The sequence below is a fragment of the Convolutriloba macropyga genome, chromosome 3 (assembly GCF_964194025.1).
Source record: "Convolutriloba macropyga chromosome 3, txConMacr16.3, whole genome shotgun sequence".
Classification (NCBI taxonomy): Eukaryota; Metazoa; Xenacoelomorpha; order Acoela; family Convolutidae; genus Convolutriloba; species Convolutriloba macropyga.
Genome location: NC_134470.1, coordinates 10,242,392 through 10,261,192, shown reverse-complemented (window position 1 = coordinate 10,261,192; position 18,801 = coordinate 10,242,392). Strand labels below are relative to the sequence as shown.

Sequence of the window (18,801 nt, the reverse complement as noted above, 5' to 3'; positions counted from 1 at the left end):
CAATTAGAAGGATTTGATATCTTATATTTTTTTTTCAGTTTTTTTCTCAATACAATCAATGATTCTCGTAGAAGTGTAGAAGTTGCTGAAACTTTTTACTCTTTTGTTCGCTATTGTTGATTTTTATTAATGCTGTGCTTGATTATTTAATAAATTTTGAAATTTTTGTTATTGCTTTTCGATTTCTGTACATTTAAAGCTATGATTTTAGCGAAAATATTTTTCCTGCGAAAGCTTCGAATAAAAAATTTAAATTTCCAGCAGCTTCGTGTTTTCATGTTGAGATGTAGGTGACTTTCGGATGAAAGATGTTTCAAAATTCGTTGTTTCTGATTTTTGATGGTCTTATCTTTTGTTTAAATGTTTTTTGAATGTTTTCAGTGTTTTTGTTACACCATATGATTTGAATTTTGGACATTATTCAGCCCATACTTGCACTGTAAAACCTCCATATGAGCACATTTGAAGTTTGTACATTATATTCACGCCTACAGGTTCTCATAAATTTAAAATCAACCCTTCATTAAACTTTAAGCATTTTTTTCTCCTTCTTGCGTTTATCCATGAATCATTCACATAATGATGTCTCCTGGTTTTGTTTAAGCTCTGACAAACATACATACCTAGCAGTCCAATTCAAAAACACAAACAAACAAACAAATAAGGCAAACAAGGTGCTGTTGCGATAAACAACCCAAATTGGGCAGACGAGGAGCTGTTATTGACAAGGAGAACTTAGAAAGTAGCAGGAAAAGGTGAAAGCAGTGCAAAAATGGCAGACCGAATTCTGGACAATGTTGCAGGCTTCGCGGGGGCTGTCAAAGGCAAAGCAGCCGGATACAAAAAGTGAGTTGGTTTTTATTTTTTTTTAAACATTTTAGAGTAGTTTTATATGCCATCTGAGCACCCGAGTCGACAACAAAAGAAACTCTTGCAAGATCTGGTAGGAATCTTGCAAGATTCTTAGAGAACGTTGCTAAGTCTTACAAGATACTAAAGTAATTTTCTCTAACAGATTTTTACAAGACTGTCAAAACTCTCGCAAGATTGACCATTTATTCAATATCTTACAATAACTTATAGTTGCACAATTTTAGACTAGCGCAATAACCCCATTTGCTGTTGAATTGAGAGGCGTCTGCAAAAATTGAACAATTGGGCATTTCTAATGCCCCAATTACCCCCAAATTGTTCACTATCAAGTTCAGTGATTCTTGTCAAATTCGGTAATAACATTAAAAAAGAGAAGGTCAGGTCAAGACCCCGACTAATGAAAAGAGTTTTAACGTCTAGTAGGGGCCAATATTGAGTATGAAGAGAACATCCAGCACCTTAGTTGAAGTCAAGCTAGGTTAGAACACGGTCTCTTGATACCTTTTTTGAATACACAAACACCCCCTCCCCCCCCCCCCCCCCCCCCAAGATTTGATGGTTAAGCAAAGGCTTGTACTGTGAAAAAGTACCAGTGATGGATTTGAACAGTAAATTGCTATTTAAAATATATGCTAACCAAAATACCATTACATGTTTTATGATTCTATTGTTCTAACCATATAACTCCAATTTTACAGCTGAATATGAGTTGTTGCTTGATATTTGTTTAGAATTTTAGCACAGTTGTCTTACTACATACTGCACGACATATTTTAAGAAACATTACAGGATAGCTGTTTATCTTGTGAGATTTATGATGCTGTTTTAACCTTGCAAACAATGCATTTTGTTATCATTGTCATCCTTTGACTAGAACAATGTTTCCAAAATTTTAATGTTTTTATTTTTTTTTACCACAAATAGGAAGGATTTTAATATAATTTCAATTGGAGCATTTCTTGATTTGTAAAACGCAAAATGATCTTTATCACGCAACTATTTTTTAATGTGTGGAGTTTGAATAATATATGCGCTATAATTAATATATTTTTTACAAAGCATGATAACCTGGATTGACCAAAAGTTTTAATCATAGAATTTTCACATTATGGACCATTGACTTCATATATCAAAAAAGTTTTAAAAGATTGGTAAAACTATAACTTTGCCATAAATGAAAGTTCTATAACTAGAACTTTTCCATAAATGGAAGTTTTATGACTACAACTTTTCCACAATTCTCAGTTTGCTTAAAACTCAATTTTTCAATTTTTTTTAGTTTAGTTTTTTGAAGCATATTTTTCCCTTCTTTTCATGACGTATTCAAAATTTTCATGAAAATTTAATTTCATAGAACTCCCTTTCATGCAAGTTATATGACTACAACTTTTCATAGACGCCATAATATGAAATTGTAATTTTATATTTTTTTGAATTATGCGGTCAACCCAGGAAATAGTGCAGTTTTGTGAAAATCATTTGTCTTGCACTATTTTATAAAAAGAAACGTCAGGTTTTAAAGTCTGCAGTGGAGGAAAACAGAAGTTGAAGATATGAGGGATAAAAGGTCCTAATTCTCGCCATTGCATCGGAGAGCGTCACTGTTGTCCTGTTCGAGAATTTAAAAAATATTATTATTATCATTTTTTTTATCTTCAAGAACTTCAAATAGTTTGAATCTTAAGTAATTTATCAACAGCGGTAAATAATTTAAACCGACTGAAATATTTGGTGCTATTTTCAGTAATATTACGCGTTGTTGTGAACTGAATGGCAATAGAATTCTGTTTTTTGGAGATATGTAAATTCAGATCGCATGTGCGTTTTATGAGCTTTATTGTGTAAATTTGAGGTAAAATTGGTTAATAGGAAGTCCAATTATTCTATTTTTACTCCCTTCTAAACAGATCGCAACAATTAAAGCGTCAACATAAAACAACAATGGCGACAAAATCACAAAAGGTACCAAATTAAAGAAGCGTAGGCGGGAAAAGATCATCTATAGAATTTGGTGGCGTTTATCAATGACATAGGTTTAACAATTTAGTTCTTAATTTAAACTCCGTCTCTGTAGTTCTAAGTTCAAGTTCTATTTTTAGTGAAAAATTAGTTTTGAGATCGAACTCCGCCTGTGATTATACTTTGAGATATAGAAAGCAGGAGGCATTCTCGGTACAAATATTAAAATAAAAAATACAGCTATTTTTTTTACTTAAGTAAAATCTTTAGTGAAATATCCGAAATCTGGTTTTCGAAACACAAAGCAAATCAATTATTTGCATCACGTGGCGAACCCTAAAGGACACACAAAACCTATGTATTTTTTGCTTTAATTTTTCTTTTAAAAATTTCAAATGGGCAAGAAACTCTGGTTGAGGATTATCCAATAAAATTGTAACATTTGCAGCGAAGCATCATTGCCGCACAAACTTTACATCTTCTCGCGATAAATATGTAAATATGGTTAACTCTCCAAAAAAATTGAGTTGAACTTGGCGGAAAAATTATCGATGCAATGATTACAAAAAAGGACAATTTTTTCTGCATATTTTACAAAATGTTCGTGGTCTGACGTACTGAATCCTAGTCAACTAATTTATGCTCATTTTTGCTTTTTTGCTATTCCACATAGCTGGAATTTTTTAGCTTAATTTGCTTTGTGTTGAAATGAGAATGTTTAAAATATTTCCGGCTAATAGCTGTTAAATTTTTACTGCTTTTCTTACATTTATTTGCATACTAGGAAGTTGGAATTGCAGGAAACCGCGACCTGCGAGGTATTTCAAATCACAATAATGACTAGCATTGTTGAATTGACACGGCTTGGTGTGTAATTTAAAAAAACAGGTTGCTTCTTTCTTTATCAAAATAACTATTGGAATGGGGATGTAAAAAATGAGTCTCTTTCTTGCAAATTGAGCCCATAAAAATATGCGAAGCTTTGCTTTTTCCCTATTTCTTTGTTTGCTTATCAACTGAGAGGTCCAGTCATAGTTAAATCACTTTCTCTATTCCAATTTCAAAACATCCTGCTTGGGGACCACTTAATGTTCGATATTTTAACACATTTTGATCAAAATATTGGTATTTACGGAATGCGCTGCTTTATTTAAAAAACATCCATCCAAAGGAAAAAAGTTCTTGAATTCAAATTGGGGCTACAGCTACAACAAATTCAACCTCAAGCCTCATTTGATCCATTGTAATGAATTCAAAGATTTTTCGTCTAAAAGCCATTTGCTAAAATTATCAGCATAAATTAAGTTAAATGAAAATCAAAGTTTTGCCTATCTCCTAACATGAACAAATGAAGATATCCAATAATCAAAGACCTCTTGAAAAAATTAAAATAGATCAACAAAAACAGTTGAAATATTCAAAATCTAAATGTTGATAGAAATTTTGAACAAACATTCTTGGTCATGATATTATTTTACAAAAATCAAGTTTATAAAAAAATCTTTTGTCATCTGAAAAACCCTTTTCAGACATATGACTTCACTCTAAGCTATCCTTTGTTTGATCAGCTTTATTTGTTGTATGATTCATTAGATAAGGGCAATGTTTGTTCCACCTTTTTAACTCTAATAGTTCATCCCCCCTTCAATTCACTTTGATTGTTTCAACCTGACTTTAATCATTTGAATAATTGATAATATTAACACAATAATCTCTTGATCTTGTCTCGCAGGCATGATAAGATTTTTTAAGGTGATTTCAGAACTTTATTTAAAAAATTGAGATGACACAAAAAAAACTGAAACCAATGATGCGAAACAAAAAAAACTGATTATTTTTTTCATTAACTGATCATGTCCAAATTTAGTGGTCTAAAGCCAATTTCGGAAAAATTACATTGCTTGCTTTTTGATTATATAATTGTTCCAAACATTCATAATACATGAACTCATTTAATCAATTTATCGAAACAATGGGAATCAATATTAACCAAAAACAATTTAGTTTGACGTTTTTGCAAAAAAATCAAATAATGAAGTGATTAGTGATTGGGTATGGCTGCTTGTGATTTTTTTAACTTCGAAGTTTAGACTCCACCATGTTGGAGGTAGCATATAATAGTACGCGGAATCTTTTTTGAAAATTCTACTCTCCGTTTTATTTATGTGGAATTCCAGGTAGCTCTGTTAGTATTTTTTTTGTTAAAACACAACTACAATTGATTGTAAAATTTAGCATCATCTTTGAATCGAAATTTTTTGCTCAAATGTAATTTAAAAACTAACAATTTAAGAAGCCGAAGTTATCATTCTTCACAAAACCTAAATTTCTGCTTATGTTAATTGCAGAAGATTCATTGAGGTAACAAATACTGCATAACAGAACCTATAATTCTATGAAATTGATTATGAAATATACGTGCGTATACGGAAACTTAAATTGATTTTATTTTTCAGATCTAATTATAGGAAATTTCTGTTCATATTCTTTTTTTTCCAAACATTCAATTGAATTATAGAACCGAGAGGTTAAAGTTTCTATGCCTGCAGAATACTCAAAATTACTTATTGTAATATTCAAATTTATACATTGTTCTATCAATGATTTTCTGATTTTGGATTGATGTTCCTAATTAAACTGCTCGTTCCTATATAAAAAAATAAAAACCCAATGATCGTAAATGTCTGTCTATTGGAATATTTCCTTTCTGAAGTTGCATAAACTCTGTTCAATTTCTTTTGAAAAATGGTTTTTCCCTTCGGTATTAAAATAAAAGGTATCTTACTCCACTTTTGTCTGCTCTTCAAAACCAAAGATTTTTTGTTATGTTGTATGTAGGTGGTTTGCAAATTTTTTTGAACAGTTTCAGGTGTACCCTACTGACTCAAGTCTGTGTGAAGTATCATCTGTCTAAATATTTGTACACATTGATTCAGAGCTTGCGCGTGATGAGATCTAAGTGCGAGGCAGATTTTCTATCTATGTCACACCGAAGATCGAATATCCATCATACCGTATAGTTGAGATATGTTTAAGTGTGCCTATGGTTATCTTTGCACAGTTTAGATTATTAGTTTTGAAAACCTTCTCTTGCCATTTTGTTAAATTTCCCTGAAACATTTTTTTTTAAATTTCTTAAACAAAATTTGGAAGTATTTGTTTTAGTAAAACGATAACCACTTGTTTTAATCGCAAAAAAGTTGAGAAATCTAATTGATTTTTTTTTCGACGACGAATTGAATTTGTCTTTGGTAACCGCAGCTACCCCGAACCCGACTATTTACTAAATTTAAGAAATCAAGAGTTTTCCGATGCGAGTATATTTTCTATCACTTGACATCCTAGAGATATATTGCTACCAGCTTTTTCAAAATTCCTCTAGTTGATAGTGATTCCGTTACTAATGCTGTTGTTGATGTCGTTTTTGTGTTGTTGTTGTTGTTGATGATGCTGTTTTCCAATTGACTTAGCTTAGCTGACGGGTTACCGAGATAAGAAGAAAACGGGTGACGGCGATGGGCTATACCATTAGTGGCGGTGGGGGTGGGGGGGGGGGGTGAGGGGTTGTTTTGGGTAGGAGCAGAGAGTGATTATCTATCTACGTGATGGTAATGGGTATAATGTAATAAAGGCCTTTGCATAATTCGTGTCTTGTTTATGTAATTTAATCCGATTACCCATCCCCTGAGGCCCCGAGAACTGGACTGGTTGTGAGCGTGGGCTTAATTGACTAAACGTTGTTATTCCTTCCCATTAATGCATCCCCCCTCGCTCCTCAAAACCCCACAGATGCTCCGTAACCCCCAATCTTGTTCTTCTTTTCCTATATCCATCTCTTTTCCCTCTTTTTCTGTCGTGTATATCTCTGCTCAGTGGTTGTTCACTCGCTTTCCACGTGTCTCTAGTCATCTTACCCCCACATCCATCACTGCCCGTTGCTTCTCAAGACACCCAACGTCCATAATGGTCAAACAGCAGACTTTAACGCATACACCATAGAGGCCATAAAACCGAACGTCGAATTAGCCGATAAAAAAGTCGATACAAACTAAATAACTGCTTTCTGTTCGAGTTTTTTAATCAGTAGTTTTTGCAAATTTTTTTTCTTGAAATATGATTTGGCTTTCAGACTTATGAGATGGCTTATAAACCAAGAAGGTTATAATGAACTGAGTATTAATTCAGTGACCAATTAAAAACTTTTTTTTCTCGATGTTTACTTGTAATCCTAAAGCACTTACTAAGGCTATACATTTTACACTAGCACAAGATCACTGAAAAATGGGAAAATATGGTTAAATTTGATTGAATTATGAGTGCATACATGTTTTTTCCAGATTTGTGAAGAATTGTGACAGAGAGCTTGGATTACCCAGAAGATCTGAAGAAACTATCAAAACATTAAATAAGACAAATTTTCTAGCAAAATGAGCAATAATTCATGAAAAGAGCGTGTTGTAAAATTAGTTAGTATAATTAGTATTTTTATTTTGGCGTTTTAAAAATGGGTAGATTAACAATGGTGTTAAAAATTAGGCAAATAACCAATTCTGTTAATAGAACTCCTCGGCAGTTTTGTTCACACAATGTTGCGGCCTGCCATCGCGCTCCTGGCATCCCCCCCCCCCCCCCCTATCACTCTTTCTCCCCATTCCCAAAAAAGTATTGTGAGCTGAGCTGAAAAGCTATTTGGAATCCATTATACTTCCATAAACACATCCGCCAAAATAGCCATTGAGCCCCCCAACAAAATTCTCAACGGCACAGAATTCATCCACGCAATTCGACTTCTCCAGCACGCTCTGATGCATTTTGTTCAGCTACCCCCCCCCCGCAATTTTTGTTTTGTCTTTTGTTTGTGTTCCGATGGATGCGCATTGTTCTTTTGTTGTCATGTGGCGATACCTGAATAAAGAAGCAATCAATCACGCCGAATGATGAATAGTTTATGTTTCCATTTTCTTTTTATTTGTTTTCCCAATGTTTGTCTTTTGTTCACTCCTAAGGCTCACCTTTTTATGCACTTCCCTACAAGGTTTGCACACAGATCTCATTTTGGGGAGACACGTATAAAAGAGATACGAAAAAAAATTGAGAAGGTACGCTTTTTTCGAGAAGAAAGGTTTAAAAAATGTGTGACTGGTTTTCACCTCATTTGCATTACGTAAATTAGGCTCAACAATTTGTACGCCACAAAAGAATAAATTATTCTTTTTTTAAAAGATCATGGACAAATTTGTTGCTAACGATTCATATGAAACATGAAATCAATCACATTAAATTTTCGGTTCTTAAATACACCGAATAATAAAATTGTGGCTGCATTAATGTAACACTTTTCTGAAATTGTAACAGCTTGCCCGACTGCTGAGACCCGCTGCCATATTTCCTAGTTTAGAAATGTATAAATATATAATACTTTTTGTTCTGAATGTGACTGTCTATTTTTCTCTTTCCTCGGTAACAAAATGAATCCTTTAAAAAAGTGATAAGATGATGTAGATTTCGTTTTTTGAAAAAGTTGTTCAAAAAAATTTAATTGAAAGTTCTTATGTTAGTTTGATAAGGATATTGAGTAATCCAGAAACATTGACTCTGTCAAAATCGACCTACAACCATTTTCTTATTGTGTTAATACACCTTACAGCAGACGCGTTGTTCGCCTTTTTGCTGATGTCGCTGATTATTGTGGAAAAAATCATTAAAACTTAATTTTGAAAAGAATTACCGCTAGTACATTTGACTTACGTAAGAAAAATAGAAACAAAAACAACATAATTTGCGCTGCTCTTATAGATCACTCATTTAGATAATCATGGAAAAAATTGCCAAGCACTAAAACTGGAGGCCGCCACACTTAGTCAATTAATTTGCAGTTAATTCTTAAAAACGCAGGTCAAAAATATGTACAAAAAAATGTTTTTCCCGTGCATTTGTCCCTGTTTGCACAACTTTCTTGCCTCAAATTAGTACTCCAATCTAGGAAATACAATCTTGACTTGACTTTGAATCAAGTGTCGAGAAAAAGCATCAAATTTTGTACACACTGATTTTCTACACTCGAAATACGTTAGGACATAAATCCTAGTCTCCCTTGTACCTTGTGCCCAGCACTCGCGAGCAAGACACCTGTTGTTACGTCACTAAGTACCTTGGACATTTAACATTTATGTTCTACATATACATATCATATTTGGCACCTTGTTGTTGCACTACTAAAAATAATTTTCGCATTTTCAAGCCCTACAAGCATCGTGCTTGCATATTTGATATTAAACAAAGGAACCTCAATAAAAATTAATCTTGTGAATCCATCTGCCATAAAAAACAATCACAGATTTTGTTTCTCTAGCTAGCTGATTTTTTCACAGATTTTTTTTCTCTAGATCTTTCTCTAAAATAAAATATTAATATGATTATTGTCCGTTTTTTTTCAAAAAATTGCCAAAAATTTAAACCAAAATAATTATTGTCAGATGTATTCTCCAAAAAATTGTTGTCAGATGTCTACAAAAAAATTAAAATGCCTATATAATTGCGCACTTAGCTGAGGCAGACGAATACCTCAAAATTATTCACCGAAAACGTTCTTCATGTGCTAGATTTGAACTAAATAATTTAGGGTGACCAAAATATGCAAATAGAGGGCCCCTTAAGTTGGATTCTACTGCTAAAATATTTATGAAATGAATCAGAGAAAAAAATGTAAATCTGCTGTGATTTTTTATTAAACAATCTTTCAAGCTATCTGCCGTTAGTTTTTTTTCTTTAAAATGTTTCTTTAAAAATGTTACTGTAAAAGAAGTACGATGTACTTTTCACAATTTTCAGCTACAGGTTTGTTAGGAATACTTTTTGGTTGTTAATAATAAATTCTAACAATAAATCTTATTAAATTTCACACAAAGTCACACATTCTTTTTATCGAGATAACTTGCAAATTTTAATATGATTATCGTGCGTTTTTTCCTAAAAACTGCAAAATATTTAAACAAAAAAAGTTTTTGTCAGATGTATTCTCTTGTTTTTTCAGCAGATCTTGCCTAGAGCTTGATTAGAAAATACTGCAATGCCAACATAAATGCTCACTTACCTGAGCCAGACGAATACCTAAAAATTTTTCAACAAAAGGTTCCTGAAGTGCTAGATTTGACCTAAAAAGTTTAGGTTGACAAAAATATGCAAAAAGAGGGTTCCATAGACTGTAAACTACTGCAAAGATATCATTGAATTGAATCAGAGCAAAAATGTAGTTATGCTGTGATTTTTTACTAAATAATCTATTAAACTATCTGTCGTTAGCTTTTTTCATTGAAAATTTTTCTTTAAAAATGTTACTGTAAAAGATATACGATGTACTTTTCACATTTTTGAGCTACAGGTTTGTTAGGACTACTTTTTGTTTGATAACAACTAGTTTTCTAAAATTAATCTTTTCTTATTTTTTGTCACCTATATATTGTCCTTATTGTTTTATTTTCTTTTTTTTACCTGACATGTTGACGCATCAATTTATAATATGCCTAGAGTTATAATTTTTGTCTTCATTTACAAAATAAAGATAAAAAAATTATTACAGGTTTTATAAAATTGAGATTTGAGACAAAAGGACACAAAATAACTGATTCATTAAGAAATCACATCGAGTTTGCGATGTTGACCCTTTCGATCTCACTCGATTTTACAAAAAATAGGATAAATTGTAGTCTCACATTGCTAAGTTTAGAAATATTGACAAGTTTTTCCCCATATTTGTTGTCATTAGTTCACAAGAACAACCACCGGTTTTTGGATCACAAATTCAGAAAAACTTTGTACCAATCGGTTGAAAAGCGAGAAAAAGTTTGAACAGCTATCGATACCTATGGATTTTCTTTTATCTTCTGTTTAATCGCTTAACAACTTTTAATTATTACCCTGGACTTAAGTTAATTCTTTAGGAGGAATATTGGGCAACCTGCTCCTTTTCTACCCTAAATCTATTTCAAATTAAATAAAAATAATCACGGAAACGATGGTTTGCATGTAACTCTTTTGGCTTTGATTTGATTTTCTTAGCTTCAAAATTGAACTTCATCTAAATGATCAATTTTCCTAAAAATTATATTCTTTTTCAATTTTTGCTGATTTAACTCAAAATGTTTCAATATGCGTGAAATCAGTTTTCTTTTCATGTCGATTTACCATTTCAATCTTAAAAAAGGAGCCGCTTTTATTTCACAGCGGAGGGAGTTTTTGAAGCTATAAAGGTTATTACGCGAATACGCGCTTCATTTAGATTTAGACTAAGCTAGTTAAAATTGTATTCTGTTGTTACATCCAGATATGACATCACAGGATTTGTTCAGGTTTTCCCAATTGACAAACAATATTAAAAAGTGGAAAAGGGGCGCTATGTAATAAATCTTCCATTAGGAAACACAGCCCCTCGCTTGCCGGTTTATCAGGCGTTTTCAATAATAGTAATAACTAGCAATAACCACGCGTCTAACACACGTCATATTATTACCGGAGATTAGAGTGTGTTCTACACAAATCAAATGCATATTGAAAAAACGACCATTTTTTATAAATCATGAATAGATAGAAACGAAAGAGATTAAAAACGTTCTTCTTTCGACTCGAAAGGTCATTTGCAGAAACATCATTTAATGTCAAAACTAAAATAAGTTTCTCAACTAGTTGAAAAATAACAAAAATTTACAAAATTTAGTTACAAAATCAGCTGATTGGTTTCATTTTTTTGTTTGCAAAAAATGTTTCTTAAACTCGAGTTATAAAGGAGAATTGTTTTCAACTAACCCTTGCAATCAACTCAAAAACTTTTACAAGAAATTTTTACCCAAAAAAGTGCAAAACGCAACAGTGAATTCACGTAAACAAGTAAGCTATCGTCACACATGCATAGTGTTGTTTTCAAATTTTTTAACTAATAATTTTTGGTATATGATGCAAAGAGTTATAATTTTTTGACAGTTTCCCATCAAATCAATACGATACGCAAACTTTTTTCATGTCATACATGTAAAAGGCGTTGAAAAATTAAGAAAAAGGCACACAATTTCAGTTTTAAAATGTTGATATAGTTATATATGGTTTGATGAAACAAGAAATTTTGGAGAGTTTGAAAGCAGTTAGTTTTTCAATCTCATAATATTACAAATCTTAATTGTATATTCATTGATAAAATTTTTTAGAACTCTGAAGGAAATATTTTGTCTGTCAGAATTAACCTTGTACAAAAATTTGCTCTACTAATCATTTAAAACATACTTTGCGCTAGAACTTTTTGTTGATTTCATGACGTTTGATTTTTTTTTAAAAAAAAAACAAAGCGACTCGGTAATGCGCAATTGAAAAAATGGTTCCGACCCCGCTCATCCACAATTTTGGCATGATTGTCTACCAAATGAGGAACATAGAAAAACCCAAAAAGTCAAGTACTTCTTTAAAAATTGGTGTATGAAAGAAAAGATAGCCTCCAAAGCAAATAACTCAGTGGTGGAACGAAAAATAGTGCGTTAGATTGATGTGATGTGCAAATATTAAGAAAGCGAGTCGAGACGAACAGCAAAATCAGACAACAACAACAAAAAATTAATTACATCAAAAACTTCATGTCCGTTTTAAAAACAAAACTTAATACCAGAGTCAAAATAGCGTCAGATAAACTGATATTTAAGAAAATAACATTCAATTCACAAGAAAAATTTTGGGACTACTCAATAAAAAGACTTGGTAAAACTTAGACAATAAAGAACAAAAACAGTAAAGTTGTAAATTTAGCTTTTTGTAAAACGATTAATTTCAACGTAATGAAAACCATTAGAAATCAACTAAGGTATCCCATAGGTGTACAATTGCCAATTCCTCTATGGAAGGAATTAAGAACTGCCGTTTATGTGGTTACAAGAAGAACAACAAATAGACAACAAACCAGAAATCAATTAAATTTTGGCAGCAAACGCTTTCGGAATCGTAGAGCCACACTGTGGCCGTCGAAATATGTTCGATTGCAATTTCTGCAAGCACTGATAAAGTATTATGTAACCTCTCATTAATGAAGCTAGGTAATATGTAGATAAAAAACAAAAAATTCAAAATTAGGTAACACTTTAATTTTTTTTCAAAAAAAGTATTTCCAAAGACATGAACGCCATTAATTACAGAATGAATTATTTAATTAGGATCATTTATTCTTCCAAAACAAGCTCTTGAAAATGGAAATTATCCAGAATACGTCTTGCGTCTACAAAAAGAACGTCAAACATGACAAAAAACAAAAACTAATTTAATTTTTTCCGTGTCGATGTCAGTAAAGTCAACGAATTCGTTAAAAACTTTAGATTCTGTGACACCAATTCCTCTTGAAACTTTCCTGTGACAACAATAATGTCATATTTGGCTTCTAATTAACGAGACTAGATAACAAATAGACAATAAAAAAAGAGCAAAATTGCGAAGTTGCAAAGTGTCTCTTTTTAATTTATGAAACAATTGTTTTCAGAGTCATGAAAGCCATCAGCTATCAACTAATATCAGAATATCGGATCATCTATTCTTCCATGAAAAAGCAATGAAACCGGGTCAATGTACTTGAATATTCATACGACTAAAAAGACAAAGTAAAAAGGACAGTTAAAGACAAAATTTAAAAAAATCAAATAAATTCTTCGGTAAAGTAGTGTCGAGGCCGTTAAAATCATAATCAATGTCTTCAAGGATTTTAATTTTATAAATTGTGCCTTTTTTTGAAAGTTAATAATTTGATATACGAACTGTCAATAACGTGATAATATGACAAAACTAGAAAACGTGAAAAATGGGCAAATACCTAAAATATTTTAAAAAAATGTGAAATCTATCAATATCGAAGCCAGAAAAACATAACTTAAGGCGTAAAACCGCAATAAAGATTAAATTTTATTTCAGTATAAAGAAGAAGCATTTTTTCATTGCTGACAATAAGCTACAATTTTTCATGGCTGACCAAATTAAGAGAAAAGTAGAGGCAAAGTTCAATAAGTCAATATTTATTTGAAAATCAAATACTTTTAAAAGTCAAAACAACAATAAGCTTTCAAGTAATCAACTAGATGCAACAATGTGGAGCTACTTAGGAATCAAAATGGACCTTTCATTATTGAGCTTTGGTTTGAATTGTTCTGTTCTTTAATTAATGTAGAAAAGATCGTTTTTTTTTGAAAAAAAAAGACCGTTTGATCACAATCCGATTTATATTTGGATTATACCAGTCCATGTTTGGTCCAACTAAGGCTGTTATTGCTGTTTGTCTAATAGGAAACCTTTAATTATTCGAATGTTCTAGATATTGACATTTTGTTAGTTAAAAACTCAAAAATAGATGCTGCGTTTTTGTTAATCAACAAATAACTTTAGCAATAAACCGCAAAGTTTTAAATACAGAGCACTCTCAACGCAATTTGAAGTAAAAAAAACCCGTTTTGAGTCTAAAAAGACTGTGTTACTGGTTTTTGGGTCTGTACTTTTTGTAAATTTAATCAAACTGGACTAAAAAAACTTATTTCTTGCATTTTGATTAAAAAAATTTAATTTTAAAATATTTAGCCAGAATTTGACAAAAAAATTAATAAATATAGCCATCAATAATGTTTGTTGTCTTTACAAATAGTAATCAACAACACTTTCTAAAAAATCACAAATTTTAGCAAAATTCGCGAAGTTTTAGTCAAAAATTCCGAAAAATGTGAATTAAATCTCACCGGAACTCACTCTATTTTCTCAAAATTTAAACCTCGATAACTGTCTTTAAGAATCGAAAATTAAAAAAAATCTTTGTAATTCCATATTCTACATTGGAAAAGCTTTCTAACGATACCGCTCTCAACTCTCTACGATGAATATATCAATCGGCCAAAATTGACTGAACAAAAAAAACCCATTTGAGTATATAGTTCCTTCCCCCTCAAGAGGGGTCGGAACAAATACTAATCTTCAGCAAATGGGATTAACTTACTTTCTAGCTTTGAAGCTTAAACGTAATGATTTTTTTCTTTTATCGCAACAATCAGAAAAAATTTTGTTTTAGATTTAATTGCCCAGTGTTTTTGAACTCGGAAGACTAATTGCAGTGTTGCAGTTTTTATTCCTCGGTGTTTTACACAAAATGAACCCAAGTTTTACTATAGCTAACAACTGGAAAACTAAAGTCCAAATAAAATTTTACTAATTTGTCGTTTGAGTACTTTTATTTAAATACTTTTTTCATACTGACTCAAATCTCATTGCAGCCACTTAAAAGGCTTGGCTCAGTCCAAAGAATTTGTTTACCCGATATGGGTTATGAGTTAAATTGTTTCAATATTTACTGACCAAAGTAAATTTTGAAAAACAAATTTAGGTTTTATACGCTTGTCGTATCCTCTAACATATATAATGCTTATTTAGAATTTGAGTACTTTGAAAATACCAAAAAGACAAAATAACCCTGTCAAAGCTAAAATCCTGAAGATTTTCTTTAAAATTGAACTGTGATTTTTGCCGCATCTTGATGGCACTGGCCTGTTATTGAATAGCAGATTAGCTTGGATTAGTTAAAGAACTTGGAAACTGGTTTTGAAGAGAACCATAGGAAAAAACTATAATGACGAAAGTGTTTAAATGCAGCTGAGTAACAAGTGAGTGGCAAGAAATGGAAGATAATTTTTCGACAAAAAAGAACTTAAGAGATGGGTTTATTTGAGGAGACCTGATTGACGGGAAATGCACGTTAGATGCCCCAAAAAGGTTTAAAAAACTAGGTTTTAGTTGAGAAATTTGAAAAAATACGCAGAAGCAATGCATTTGCAGGACCTCATTTTCAACAAAATAAAGCTCTTAAGCATTAATCAAAGATTGTGAACAATCTTGTCGAAGGTAAAATCTAAAAGCGTAAAGAAACGATACTAGAGAAGGTATATGAACTCGAAATAATGTTCGTTTATGTTACTGAGACTTTTAAAAAAGTTTATTTGTACGTACTTTTTGGTACCATAGTGTTTTATGGTCTGTTCTTGAGGGTTTAAGGAAACTTTTTAGTTGATTTTTTTTCTAATAGACACATATAGGAAGAATTCTTCCGGTATATTTTTTTTTAACTAAATTTGGTTCGTTTTGGCCTATCATAATCTCATTTCTGCTGATAATCACATTATGTTGCTTATTGTGGTTATTTCCCATTAGAAAATGCATAATTCTAATTGCCATTAGAAACTCCATGGAATTCCAAGGTTTTCAAACTTTCAATTAGTTTTTTTTTAAAAAGTCGTCTTTTTTCTTTATTATTTGAGAAATTTCAAATCAAGTTATCCTCTTCAGTTCGAATGCATTTTGCAGATTTCAAGAAGAGAGCACCCATATGTTACGTGGGGCGCTGTGGGCGCAGAGTGAGATAGATAACAGTGCTCACTATCTACCCTCCACTCGGCCACCAAGTTACCCCCAACAAATTCAAGACAAGTCCCGCGAGGAAAAATTTGTTTTTCATTGTCTTGGCCACTGTTTTATCTTTTCCACCTCTTTTCTTTCCCATTTGTGAATAAAAATTCGGAGATGATGCAAAGCTCTTTACTTAAACTCTTATACCCCCCCCCCGCCCCACTACACCCCCTCCTCACCCCAGCAACCGTCCTCATTTACCCGCCGCACCCCTTTCTTAAATGCTGATGATGAAAAATACGTGAACAAATTCGGATGTGTAAAAATTGAGAGAGAGGGGGAAGATTTTGCTGCTGAGCTTTCTTGTTCTTAATGTAACAGCGAAGCATGAGCGGTTGAAAAAGATAACGGAATAAAAACAGTATCGCTAATTGATTTTTGTCGATTCTACCGATTTTTTCTTTCTTTTGTTATTTCTTTTTCTCTCTCCCGCTAAGTAAGATTCGCAACAAACACTTTAATAGCTTTGTCAACTCTCATTTTAATCTCAAAGATATCTTCAACTTCGCAGCGTAATTCAACGCAAGCAGCATAGAGCTATTTCATCGGTTAAATGTGCGTGAAAGAATTTTGCATTACGTCACTAAAAGCAAAAACTACTATCTATTCAAGCATGTTTTAAATTTCAATGTAAAATTTTTTTATGAAAAAGTAAACTTGCTTGAAATTGTTTCTCGATGAAACTTATACCACAATTTTAGTCAACCTTAAAGCCAATTTTTGAGCTACGCCTTTTCGATTTTATTTTTGGTAATAATTGTTCAGATATTATTTGATTCGTTCAGCTAATGCGATGTAAAAATTTGTATCGTATTGGATAAAAGTTGTGCGAAAATTCTCCGCAAAGTTTGTTTCATGGTTGACTTGAGGTTTATATATTGTGAAATGTCAAAAAAGCAGGTTAATCTTAGTTTTGATTATGTCAAATACCAAAAAGAAAAAAGTACAAAAAAATGCTCACATGGATGTCTGAAATGTCTGCTGACTATTTTAACAGGATATACATGCAATTACCGATTTTCCGTGTAGACATAAGAGATAAAATCACTCAAAATTGAAGTTATTTCAATCGTTCTTAGTAACGAGTTTGACCTTAAAACATAATCTTCGTCAATTATTTTTTCGCATTGACAGAACAAGATCTCGCTGAAGTTTTTGCAAAATAGACCCTTTTAATCAATCTTAAATTCATCAGGTTTTGTCTTACCCCGCAATTCTAAAAATTACTTACTTTGTAACTTTGATGCATTTTCACAACAAGCAGACACTCAACTAAATTTCTCCGAAATTTACACAAAAACTTTTTTTTGTTCATTCTAGAAAGGAGAAAAAATTAATTTGACGACTCAAATTGTGAACTTATCGCTGAACGAAGTTGTTTCTAGGATTTTATAGGCTCGCCAACCCTGTCTAAATTGTTGTTTTTCTGCTCGAATCGGAAAATAAAAAAAATCAAAAATAATTAATGAATATTCGATTTACGTCTGATGGTGACAATTTCTAATATATTTATCACCTTATTGGAACAAATACAAAAATTATTACAAAAAAAATAAACAATCGCCCAAATGTGGGCTAGAGGAAAGGTTGGCCCTGTTATGAGACTTCTTTCGTGCTCGGTTTGGAAGGAGGCAGTTTGTGTAACGAGCTCAATTTAAATAACTGTCTGGCCTTATCAAATTGCTAAGACCACTACTGGAAAAACGTTGTCTTGCAAAATTTTTTACCTCAGCATCAACGGCGTCATCGTTTTGTTCAGATTTAATTTTAACTGTGATTTTGACCAGAGTTTGACTTTTTTATGGATTTAAATTTTGCTCGATTGCTTTATTTATTTTAGTGGTTGGTAGTTGTTGCACATGCCAACTAAAATTCAAACTCCTGAGGTCTTATTTTTTGGGGAAAAAGATACAATCATAAACATTTGGTGCGCTCCATTAACTTTCTGAGTCTTGGTTTTTGGTCAAATAAGGTCATTACTTTTTTTCAGTACTTTAGCTAACCTTGACAGAGGATAACTACATTTGGTTTCGAACATCGAAACAGAAGCATAAGGAAGTTTCAATGATTTTTTTTAATTTATGTTTTTCTCATTTTATGAAACTTTAGTTGTATTTACCCCTTTTTTTAAAGTAATTTAAAAGTTCCGTTAATTAAACACGATATTCCGCTGACTAGGCGAAGGAAAATTTTGTGCATTTGTCCAATCGCTGATAGGTAGAAATAAATTGACATGCATTGACATGATTAATGTTATCTTCTATCAATGCGCCATCTGAAGCTGCTGTCTGTTTTTGTGTCGTTGGTCAGTTTTTTTTTATTGAAGAGTATTGAAAATAAAATTTTAAAAGCTAATACTATTATTCTAGCTTGTCTGTCTATCCTCAGGGCGAAAATTTTTTTACTGATATTACATATATCTAGGTAAATTTGGTGTGTTAGAGTGTATTTTAGAAACATAGGCCGAGAATACAACAATCCAGTTCGTAATGAAGTGGTTATAAAAACAGA

General features: G+C 32.0%; 1 protein-coding gene across 3 annotated transcripts in view; it reads left to right on the top strand.

The window, feature by feature from the left end:
• Positions 1 to 18,801, top strand: part of LOC142335921 (vesicular glutamate transporter 1-like) — a 93,867-nt gene that overhangs the window by 20,326 nt on the left and 54,740 nt on the right. For all 3 annotated transcript variants that reach the window (XM_075384306.1, XM_075384305.1, XM_075384307.1), the window contains exon 2: positions 605 to 846. In XM_075384306.1, coding sequence (XP_075240421.1) covers positions 773 to 846 — 74 coding nt within the window. In that variant the 5' untranslated portion in view covers positions 605 to 772. The remainder of the gene's footprint in view (positions 1 to 604; positions 847 to 18,801) is intronic.